The sequence below is a fragment of the Papaver somniferum genome, chromosome 2 (genome assembly GCF_003573695.1).
Source record: "Papaver somniferum cultivar HN1 chromosome 2, ASM357369v1, whole genome shotgun sequence".
NCBI classification, from domain to species: Eukaryota; Viridiplantae; Streptophyta; class Magnoliopsida; order Ranunculales; family Papaveraceae; genus Papaver; species Papaver somniferum.
In genome coordinates this window covers 84,831,342-84,843,089 of record NC_039359.1, presented here as the reverse complement: position 1 = coordinate 84,843,089, position 11,748 = coordinate 84,831,342, and the positions used below count along the sequence as shown (strand labels likewise).

At 36.6% G+C, this 11,748-nt stretch overlaps 1 protein-coding gene across 1 annotated transcript; it reads left to right on the top strand.

Annotated features, from left to right (window-relative positions):
- The first annotated feature begins 2,090 nt into the window (after positions 1-2,090).
- Positions 2,091-5,800, top strand: LOC113353654. The gene is made up of 3 exons (XM_026597189.1): positions 2,091-2,338; positions 2,891-3,965; positions 4,073-5,800. Exons 2-3 carry the CDS (start codon positions 2,896-2,898, stop codon positions 5,385-5,387), a joined length of 2,385 nt encoding a protein of 794 aa, XP_026452974.1. The 5' UTR covers positions 2,091-2,338; positions 2,891-2,895; the 3' UTR covers positions 5,388-5,800.
- Positions 5,801-11,748: the final 5,948 nt, after the last annotated feature.

Below are 11,748 nucleotides of genomic sequence, written 5' to 3'. Positions count from 1 at the left end.
AATGTTAATCAGGAAATGATAACCCTGGATGGAAGTGCTAATCATTCCAGAAATGTCACAAGAGATGGCGCGAAAAGGGGATTCGTCATAAATTCAATATATGAAGCAGGTAGTATGATCCGAGTGTGGTTTTTTGAATATTTTGAATACCACTAATGTAAATACTAGGTATAATTCTCATGATAATAGTCAACTTGGGCATGTAACCGATTACACGGACTCTATTATCAATAATATGTACTTTCTCTTTTGCCAAAAAAAAAAAAAAAAACCTTACCTGGTTAGAGTAAAAATTTTGTATGCCTCGCAACATTTGGGTGTGTATGCCTCAAAATATGATTCATTTTCGTTAAGTAAGCTCTCCAACCTGGGTTGCACAGACGCGGACACAGACACTACAAAATTCTCAAAAAACTAGAAGGCGGACACGTATATACATATTTTATTTATATATTGTTTATGTATACGATTATATATTTATAAAGCAAAGTCAAGTGTTTCGATCCTAAAAATTAGAAAATAATGTTATATGTGTATAAATTGTAAAAGAAAGGAGAGATCGTTTGTTTATACACGTCGAAGGTCAAGCAAATATCACTATTAAACACATGGCACAATCAAAATGAAGTCCTAGAAAAACACATGCCCAACCAAGGATACATGTGATGTAATTTCCAATTACAAAACCTCAATAAAGACTTAAATGATTGATCTAAATGTTTTTCTTTCTTCATTTAGTTAATAATAGTAAAAATAAAGGAAGAAATTTAAATTTAAATGAAAAAAAGATGTTTCACACATGAGCCATCGGTGCGTACAAATAAGACGCGGGACACACATACTGGTACATCGGACACGCATCGTGTCAGCGTCCAACGCGCGTCCTGTGTTTGACGCGAGTCGGACCCGCACACGACTCAAAAAACGGAGCGCCCGTGCAACCCAGTCTCCAACGCGTTTTTATTTGTAGGAATTACTGTTTAGTCCAATTTTTCATGACCCAGTTTATGGCTAGTCCACCCGTGAAAAACATTTACTCCCTAGTCCAAAAAATGTTTTTGTACTAGATTATTTACTCTCTAGTCCAAAAACTTCGTGGAGATTATAAAGTGTATTTTCTAAATGCCTAAAACACCCTTCCAGGTCTAATTAGTATCAACACATGTAAATATTACTAGTAGTATGTTGCTACATATTAGTAATATCAATACGGTGATACTACATATTAATATGTACTATAGTAGTAGTAACAAAAATATCTTACTAATTTGTTACTATTAAATTAAGTAACTACTTTACTAGTAGTAACTAGTATAGTAGTATACTAGTAACTAGTACCAGTAGTAACATGTAGTATCAATACATAACAATTTTTTGATATGTAGTATCAATACATAAGATACTACATATCAATATGTAGTATCAATATATAGCATACTACATATCAAACATACTACATATCAATATATAACATACTTCATATTGATATGTAGTATCAATATATAAGATACGACATATCAATATGTAGTATCAATACATAACATAACAGTATTGAACATAACATATTGATACTACATATTAATATATAGTATCAATATATAACATCTTACATATTAATATGTAGTATCAATATATAATATATTACTACTAGTACTAATTAATACTAGTATACTACATATTACTACTAATATAATACATGCTACATATGTTATTACTACATACTACATATGTATTAATATACATAATTTTATATGTTAGGGTTAGTAGAGTAATTTTACTCTTTTCAAAAAAAAATTGGACTAGCAAGTATATGTTTTCCCGCTGCACTAACCATTAATCCGGATCGGGTTTACTGGACTAAACAAGAAAATTCTCTTTTTATTTTGTTTGAGTTGCATTGACTTTTAACCTATTGCAGGCTTGCAGCCCAATAATAGCTTCTCAAAACAAAGCCAAGCCCGCCACAAGGAGAATTTCGTAGGAAAAAAGAGATATCACAAAGAAAAAGAGGTGCTGTCAAATAACACAAGCGCCATTTCCCCTCACCCTAGTCCCTAGGTGTAAATTTAACGTTTTGTTCGTAGAAGCATATTCCCAGTTGAAGTTGAAGAAGAAAATGAATTCAAACTTCGGTTCCTATCAAATTTTTTATCTCAATAATTCCTTTCCTTCCACACCGTCCAAATTATAGCAAAAGATATGATCTTTCCATATTTTTTTCAAACAAAGGAGAAGAAACCCAAGTTTCAAATTGTTGATGGAGATTTGACGATTGAGCCCAAGAATTTTTGAACGATTTACAAAGAAGTTCCAGATCTCCCAACACATATATGGACAGGTAAGTAGCAAATGCTCCGTCTTTTCTCATTTTGTTTCTGCTTCTTTATTGGACCTTTGATACTATTTATTTTTTAGAAGGGGGACGAAAAACTAATATGACAAGTTAGGAGGGCCTTAGAGTAGAATAGATATAATAATAATTTTGGTTATTGGCGTGGTTAAAATTTATTTTTATAATTGACTTATTTTTTAAAAAGTGTTTAATTTAATTTTTTTCAAACTACATCATCCTTTGGTACAAAAGGCAAATGAACCGCCAAAAAAAGAGCGATCCTCAAATATAAATGACACAACATTTTTATTCTTGAAAAATAGCCGTTGGAATCTAGGACGTGTATTAAGAATTATAATAGGTATGTTAAGGCAAACAGATTCTTGTTGGAACATATTACAGAGAGGAAATTGTAATACTCTTCGCCCTCTCTCTCTATATATATATGGGTATGTTTTGATCAAACTTGTTCATAGAAAAAAGAATCCTTCTCTCCATATAGTTCATATACTCCTCTCTGCTCGTACGCACGACTCACCAAATCCTCTCTTTTTGTAGCTTCCATGGGAAAAAAGTCTTCATCATCAGCGTCCGGAAGCAGAAGATCACTAATAGCCAAGAGAACTGCATGTAACCGCCCACCAGTTCCAAAACCCGCTCCTTGGCTCGTTTTTCAATATGGAAACGATAAGAAATACCATGCTTTCTATAACCCATGTGAACCTAATAACAAAACGTGCACAAAATTTATACGAGAACTAAGTGGAAATATTTATTGGCAAAAGCCTTGTCATCAAGGATGGCTAGTCATTCTGGACCTTGATCAAGCTGATTGCTTTATGTGGAATCCTGTTTCTTTGAAATCAGTTAAACTACCTAATTTGTTGCAATGGGTTATGAACTATTATTTCATCGATTGTGTTCTAAATTTACCTATGAGCAACAATGTTAGCCGATCCACAGTTTACTTCCTCCTCAAGCATCAGCTTACTTCTGAGATCTTACTTCTATATAGTCAACCTGGAGCTAAGCAATGGCGGAGTATGTGTTTGGATGAATATTATGAAGACCTTAATAACTGTTCTGTTCGATGCCTCCATTACTTGAAAGGTAAGTTATACGTTTTTTGTCGCTCACTCTGGCAATTAGAGATCGAACTAAAACATGGTCGCCATTATAATGACCAAACCCTATCTATAAGACGATTCCAAGTAAAAGGATGCCCAGTTCTTCAACATGCCGCAGGATCTACATGTTCGCTAAAATCCTATCAGGTGGAATCTTTTGATGATATCTTCCAAGTTAACATTTCCTACAGTATAAAAAATTTGAATAAACCTGGTGCACCCGCCACAGTAGTACAAGTCCAGAGGTTGGATTTATCTTTAATGGCTTGGGTTGAGGTGAAGAGCTTAGGTGATGATGTACTCTTTATTGGAGGAGAAAACAACGCATCTTGCTCAGCGGCAGATATGGCTCTTAAAAGGGGTTGCGTGTTTTACACAGCACCAGAGGATAAGTCCCTCAACATTTTTGAACCAGAAGATGATGGTATTACAGTTATCTTTCCATTTTCGAAGCTACCAACGCCATGGTTCTCTGGGGATTGGATAATGATTCCCACACTTACCAGGTACACCCGAAAATAGCCCATGCCCCTTCTACATATTTCTTTTTATTTTATTCAACACGGTAAGTATTCGGTATTCTTATGATATATGCATGGTTTTATATCTGTAGGAGGACCGGTGGAAGGAAAAGAACAGAAAATTTGTTAGGTGGAGATGGCAAAGAAGGAGATTGTGAAATTACACAGCTAGCAGAGAAAGTGAACAAAACTTGCCTAGGTGACTCTTACGGTGAGGTTGATCAGGATGAAATTCATGTTGGAGGGGAATTGGAAGAATCGGAACGACCGCCTTGGGCCATTCTTAGCAATGACATGGCGGAGTTGATAGCTAGTTATCTAAATCCAAAGGATTATGCACAATTTCGTTCCGTGTCTAGAAGAAATCGCTCAATATTTCCGGAAGTATACCCGCCAGGGGCAATTTTGTTCCCGTTGTTGGTTTTCAACTCGTTTGAAGATAATACTGGTACCATCTACAATTTTGTGGATCTAATGCGTAATGAGAAATACTCCATGAAGAAGAATTTCTCGGAATTGCTAGCTGGTGCTACAATCCGTTATTCGAAGTATGGTTGGCTGTTACTAGTGTCGAAAGACATGAAAACTCCATTCTTCTACAATCCCTTTACAAAAGTTATGATCCGACTTCCTGATTTTCCTGATACCGAAGGCAGGTTATACTTGAGTGGTATGTCATTCTCATCTAAACCTACTTCTCCAGACTGTGTGGTTTTTGCTATCGAGCAGTCTCATTACGGTATGCCATTCTCAATCTACGCCCTTAAAAGAGGAAGTTGTGATTGGAGGTCTCGTCTCATTCGAAACTATGCTTCTTTTCTGCCATGTTTCAACAATCCAGTGTTCTTCCAGGGTGATTTCGTGTGCCTAGATTACACTGGAACTTTAGGACGTTGTGTTTTAAATGATGAAGACAACAACAATGGACTGGATTGGGGAGTTGACAGTAAACCCTCAAAACAGTTCAATGAAACATCCTCCAGTTACTTGGTAGAATGTAATGGAAATCTTTTATTAGTGAATGTTGGGCCCCTCGGGGAAACGGTTGGAGTGTATAGTTTGGATTTGGCGGCGAAGGTCTGGGTTGAAGTTAAAAATTTGGGGAAGCATATGTTGTTCATCAGCAATACCTCTAGCTTCTCAGCAGTTGCTCCTCCAAATAGTCGAATGGAGAATAAAGTCTACTTCCCTAGATTACACAAAGATGGAAGAGGTTTATTATTTTATTCTCTTGACACAGGTATGTATCATTACTCTTCTCGTGGGAGCCGTGCAGAAGAAAATCATATTGACGTTGTTACAGACTTCTATGATACTAAGGAGATGACCAGCAGCAGTTGGATTGAACCCGACTGGTCACAAAGCACTGCAACTGCTGATCCAAATCAGTTTAATTGGTCGGCTTAATTTCACCAGGTTCCTTTTTTGTATTTTCTCTGGTAGTGGAGTTTACTACCGTCTACAGTATGGATTGTCAGTTCTTAGGTGTATCAGAGAGTTTCATGAAAAGGTTCCGATACGATATTATTCTCCAGTGCCCAGGCTGGGGAGGCTTGGTCTACCAAATTGGTCCACGGTTGGTTTTTCAAATTGAGAATCAGTGAAATTGATGTGTTCTGCAAGTCTCCTTCTAGAGACAAGACAAAGAGTCACGAGACCCGGAATTTAGCTTCAGTAGAATAGTTTAAAAGTCTAAAGACTTCCATGTTTTCTGGTAGGTTAAATACCTAATTGGATTGGAGCTACTTTAACCCAATCTTTATGTTTCAACAACTAAACAGGCATTGATGTGGCCAGGACGCTCAATATCCAAATGTGTGATTGTGTGAGACTAATAAGTTACTCTCGTTATGACCAGTTATTGACAAATTAGAAATCTTCTCCCTCACAAAAATAATTTGATCAACATTAGATGTTGTCTAGCGGGCCAACCTCCCGATAAGTTATTTTTTATTTAGTGAACTATTATATTATTATTGTTATTATTGGATAACGATTATTACATGAAGCTAGTTGGAAATCTAACAAACTAGGTTCCAAAAACGCACTACCACATTACTTTAACAGGTTGCCATGCTAGTCTACCAGCGAGTCTTATGAGGAATCAGCCAAGGAAGCCGAAGCGGATAGGGGGGCAAGCTAACTTTATCTTCCATGTCAAATTCTGCAATATTGCGCCATCGGGGACTCGAATCTGGGACCTCCTGCAGCGCATCAAATCTTTGGGAACGGTGATGACCAGCTGAGCTAGGGCCCGTTCTTAAAATGGGGGATACAATCATTTTTCCAGTTTGACCTATTTTTACAAAAATAAAAAAAAATAATAATATCTCTTTTTTTTTTAAAACGGAGGTAATATAATTTGTGGAAATACCAATGATGATGATGTTATAAATGATTGGCTAACATTATAAATATCCATCTACCGATACATAATCTTCTTTTTTTCTTTATTTTATCATTAACTTTTGTTTTTATCTCACTCACAAAAGCAACTTAAATTGTAAACCCGCAGTAAGAAAATACAACTTTTTATAAACCCACTGTTAAAAAGAAATTGTTACTCAACAACAAAAGACGGTAATCCATCCCAATCCCCAATCAACTGAGAATAGCAACATTGCTGATAATAGATAATAGTTTACTGGGAGGGTATTATTCCATATAGGGCAAACACTATTTTGTTTGTGATATGACACCCTAATCGGTAAACTGGTACCTCATTAACGGTCACGGGGAATAGTCCTCCTAAAAGGAACTCTCATTCTTAAGTTAGAAGCTAGAGTCTCCATATTGAGTTATTTTGTACAGCTGCCGAACCGTTGTTTTTAACAAATTCTACGCGAATGGACTTTAAAAATTTCATAACAATCTTTTTTCACCTTCTAGATTTTCCAGCTTTTAGTTTAGATTGAAAAGCACTTTTAAACGGGGAGCTTCGTGACGCCTACCATTCATATGCTTCTAGCCTTCTAATGATCCTAGTATTTTGACAAGAGAGGTCCATATAACATAAACAGTGCTAAACACAAACAAGTATTTGGTCATTGTGAATTGTTGCCGGCGGAATGGCGGTGCTTAGGTTAATTGCAACGCAAGGACGATAATCTTTTCTTTTCGGTTGTTGAATCCCACTCATGCCACTGGATATACATCTTTTCAATAATTTATTTGATTTATAAATTTGAGGACTTGAAAATACCACTTGATATTCCTATAATAAGAGCAAAATGGGTTTTGTTTTCCTAATTAGTCACTAATTATTACTGATTACTATAAACAAATTCTAGTATCTCACAGTAGTAGTACTACTACTAAATGCCAATTTAATCCTTAAAAACTTGAGTATTATAATTTAATCCCACTTTACAGAATTGAACTCTGGTTGGAAGTCTACCCAAAATCGTAAACTTTGTACTATTGAAAAGCATTTTGACACGCCTATCGAATTATACATGGTTTTTATATTATAATAATCAATTAAAATGTTAATTTTAAAAATATTTCCTCATTTAATGATATAGGTCTTCTATTAGTTGGACAACATCTAAAAATGAATAAGTCATCTATTGATGTCGTTTTGTCTCGAATGAGGTTGTAAGCTCCTTTCGCTTTCCCACGACAAAACCGTTTTTTTTCTTCGGGTTTTTCTTTCTTCAACTTCTTCTCCTAGTTTTTCCTTCCGCCATGAGCGGCTAAGAAGCCGTTCATAGGCTCGGATGGGATTTAATCACATATCTGTATAGGGTTTCTGCACACTGGGGTCATAATTTTTGTTTAGTGGATTTAACTTTTTTATTAGAAGCAAGGTTAGTGGAGGTGACATTCTGATAATCCGGATGCTGCAGCTCATCAGCGCACGCTTGAGTATAAATCGATACATAACCTGTCAGGTAACGATTTCCCTTAATCCCATCGATTTTGGTACAACTTGTTAATCGATTCTGATCTTAGATTTTCCTTTATTCTATCCCTATTCCTTCTCCTTTGCCATCCGTTGAGTTTCTTTCCAATTCGTTACACTTGGAGAAATTCCTCTAAAACCCTAGTTAATTCAACATAAATTAGGTTGAGTAACTTGTGAATTTTAAATATGTTTCTTTTGATTCCAATTTTTAATCCCTAATTCTCATCTCTTGCCCAAACCCTAATCTTCCCTATATAAGCACTGTTAGATGAAGTGTTATTCCTCACCTGTTATGCTCTCATTTTTCTAAAAAATTTCTTAATTTTACTCAGCCTCAACCATTACCCTCAATACCCCTTTGTGTAGCTTCTTAGCTGAGTTTCTGTATCACCATGTTTGTTGTTTGACATGGTGATGTGTCACAATTAACAAATCAACTTGAAATCTCTTTGAATCTGAGTCAAGGTAGACAGTTTGATGAAAGTGAAATCATTCCATCAAGGTATGTGCATAATGAAAACCTGTGGACAAGTTGTCCGTTAGGTAGGTTTGCCGAACCAGTAGCAAGGAATAGCTGGGACGTTAGAAATGCTTTACTTTTCCAGTAGAAGATTCAAGGAGGTCTCTCTGTGAAGATGGTGAGTGACTGAGTGTTTTTAGTGAGATTTGAAAGAGAATATGAGATGCATAGAGTACTGGCAGTTTCTACCAGAGTTGTTTATGGTGATTTATTCTGCATCAAAATCTGGGAGAGAAATGAGAACTTAACTACTTGGAGTCCTCCCACTGAGATGTTCTTCATAACTATTCACAATTTGACTCATGCTCAGTTAAACAGTGAAAATCTAAGAAGATATTCTGCCTGTATGAGAGATATTTCTTCCTTCTCCTACCCTGTTAGAAAGGCAAATGGAAGCTACTCAATAACTGTGAGGGAGAGCATCAGATACAAACAAAGACTGTGTTTCAGTATAAGGGTTTAACATGAGATGGGTTTCACTAATGAGATCAGGTTCCAATTTCACCACTTTCCAAACAACTTTTGTGACTACTGCAAATTGATTGGTCATAAGATCCAGAACTGTGAGCATCAACTGTTTGACTAGCAGCAAGCTGAACAACAACAAGTAGCAGATGATGCAATTATGGCTGCAATGCAATAAATAGATGAGAAGCAGCATGAACCAATGGTGGACCAACAACTGGAGATTCCAGAGTTGCATCAGGAAGGTTTGGATTTTCATGAAGACAGTGCAGATTCAGTCCAAGCATTGTCTGAGGTAACTTGCACTGAGTACCTTAAGCATTTGGAGGAAGAAGCTTCTAGTCAGGATAGTGACAAAGGCACACAGCCTTGCAAGTCTGGTCATAATGGTTATAAACACCTTAGGGTTGATGCACCACCTTTCTACCACAACTCAGCTTGAACAAAGATGCTTACATGTGGAAGGTGGTCCAAAAAAGGGACAGACCTGGAAAAATGCATAATATGGATTCTTGGTGTGAGTCCAGTTCTTCTCATCATTCTTCAATCAACAACACTGCTTGCCTTAGGAACTTGACACTTATGCAGTCCTATTTTCACTGGGATACTCCATTACATGCTATGAAGAAGCCAAGAATTGCGGAGATTACTGAAATTGGTTTGGACTGTGCTCCTCAAAGACAGTTTCAGATTGAAAATGTTAAGGATATCCCAATGGTTGAGGAAAATAACAAGGTGATTTCTTATCCTCACCAATGGTTCAAAGGATAAGCCTCTTCTGCAAATCCTGGCAACAGTGTTGGTGCTTCTAAGGGCAAAGGAATTGCTCACCTGGGCTGAACCAATTATGAGCCCAATAGTGCAGTAACCTCTATGTGATTAAATGTGCAGACCCCATCCAGAGTCTATGGCTCTTTTTCTTGATTTTTTTGCTTATTTTGCTTATTTGTCTTAGTTTCTGCTTTTGTTAGTGCTCAACCTGTCCTTTTTAGTTTCCTGTACTTTGTTTTTTACTACTTTCATGTTTTTTAATCTTGACCCTGTAATATATCCACTTTACTTGTTTTATTTCCTGTTCCTTGCCTCTGTTCTTGTGCTTTTATTTCTGTGCTCTGATTCTTTGTTTGGGCTTAACCCAAACTTTGCTTTTACTGGCACCTCCTGCATATACTGGGTTTGTTACCATTTCTTTTGTTTATTAGATCAGACACCTTGTTCTCTGTTTAATAATTCTGCTTCTACTGAACTTTGTTGCACTCTGTTTACTTCAGTTAAATATTTGTCATTGCTCTTCTCAAGCTCTTTCCTTCCTTTCATCCCATTCTGCCAAAGTTTTTTTACTTGCATTGTGTCTCCTCTACTGTTTGAAAAAATGAGGTTACTCTCCTGGAATGTCCAGGGCATTGGTAACCCTATGACTAAAGATCATTTTGATTATCTGTGCCAATATTACAAACCTGATATCTTTTTCTTAGCTGAGACAATATCCCCCTTGTCTCGGATGGATTTGTTTTTAAAAAACTACCATTTCCATGACTGGTTTATCATGTTGTCAGTGGGAATAGCGAAAGAACTAGCAATCGCTTGGCATAATAATGTAGAAATGAGACTAGTATATTCAAAGTTTAATGTGTGTCATTTCGATTTAAAGATAAGAGAACTAGAAACATTGGTTACATGTGTTTATGGAGCTATTGATACTAATAATAGAATAGAGCAGTGCACTCATATTTCAGAGCTAGCGAAAATCATTACCAAGCCATGGATTCTAATTGGCGATCTAAACGTAATTTTGGATCCGGCGGAAAAACAAAGTGAAAATCAGACAAGCTCCAGCAGCAAATATTTCATTGTTCAGACTATTGACTCTCTGGGACTACAAGATGCAGGATACCAGGGAGCTCCGTTCACTTGGTCAAACAATCGACAAGGTGAAGCAAACATCTGCAAAAGAATTGACAGAGCGTTAACATCCGTTCTGTGGGCACAAAGTTTTCTGGATACTAAGGTAACTCATCTACCAAGGGTTGGTTCTGACCATACGCCTATTTTATTAGATTCGAATCCAAAAAATCATAGGCCCCAGAAACTCTTTAGATGTCTTCGATCCTGGTTAACTCACTCCACACTTCCTACGGTAGTTGAAGCCTCTTGGAAATTACACTTTGCCAATTCTGGTGAGACTTCTCTTTCCGGTATTTTAAAGTTACTCTCCACTGATTTAGCCCATTGGAACACTAATATCTTTGGGAATATACACAAAAATATAAAATCTTTAAACAAGAGAATAGACAGTATTCATAGATCCGGGAATATCGTTAAAGAAATTGACAAACTAAAAAGCCTTCAACCGGAGCTAGGAAAATGGTACAAAATCAAAAATGATTATTACCACCAGCTTTCTAGGGATAAGTTCTTCAAAGAATACGATCAAAATACTGAATATTTTCATGCCTCCGCCTCAAATATAAAAAGAATCAATGCGATAAATTTCCTTTGAGAACCTTCTGGGTTTGGCTTTCGGATAGGGATCAAATCAATTCCCTGATGCTTAATCACTTCAAACAAATAGGCACATCCCAAAACAAAAACATTGATTTTGATCTAACTACCATCATAAACCCTTGCATCAACTCCGAAGAAAATGCCTCTTTGACAGTTATTCCCACTAGGGAAGAAATTTGTCTCACCATCTCTAATATGAATCAATGGGGAACTCCAGGACCAGATGGTTTTCTGCCGGGCTTCCTTAAAGCCAACTGGGACATTTTGGGAAATGATATAACCAATACCGTACAAGAGTTATTTCGCTCGGCCATCCTCGACAAAGATCTCAATCATTCTTTTTTAACCCTCATCCCCAAAATTTCCACACC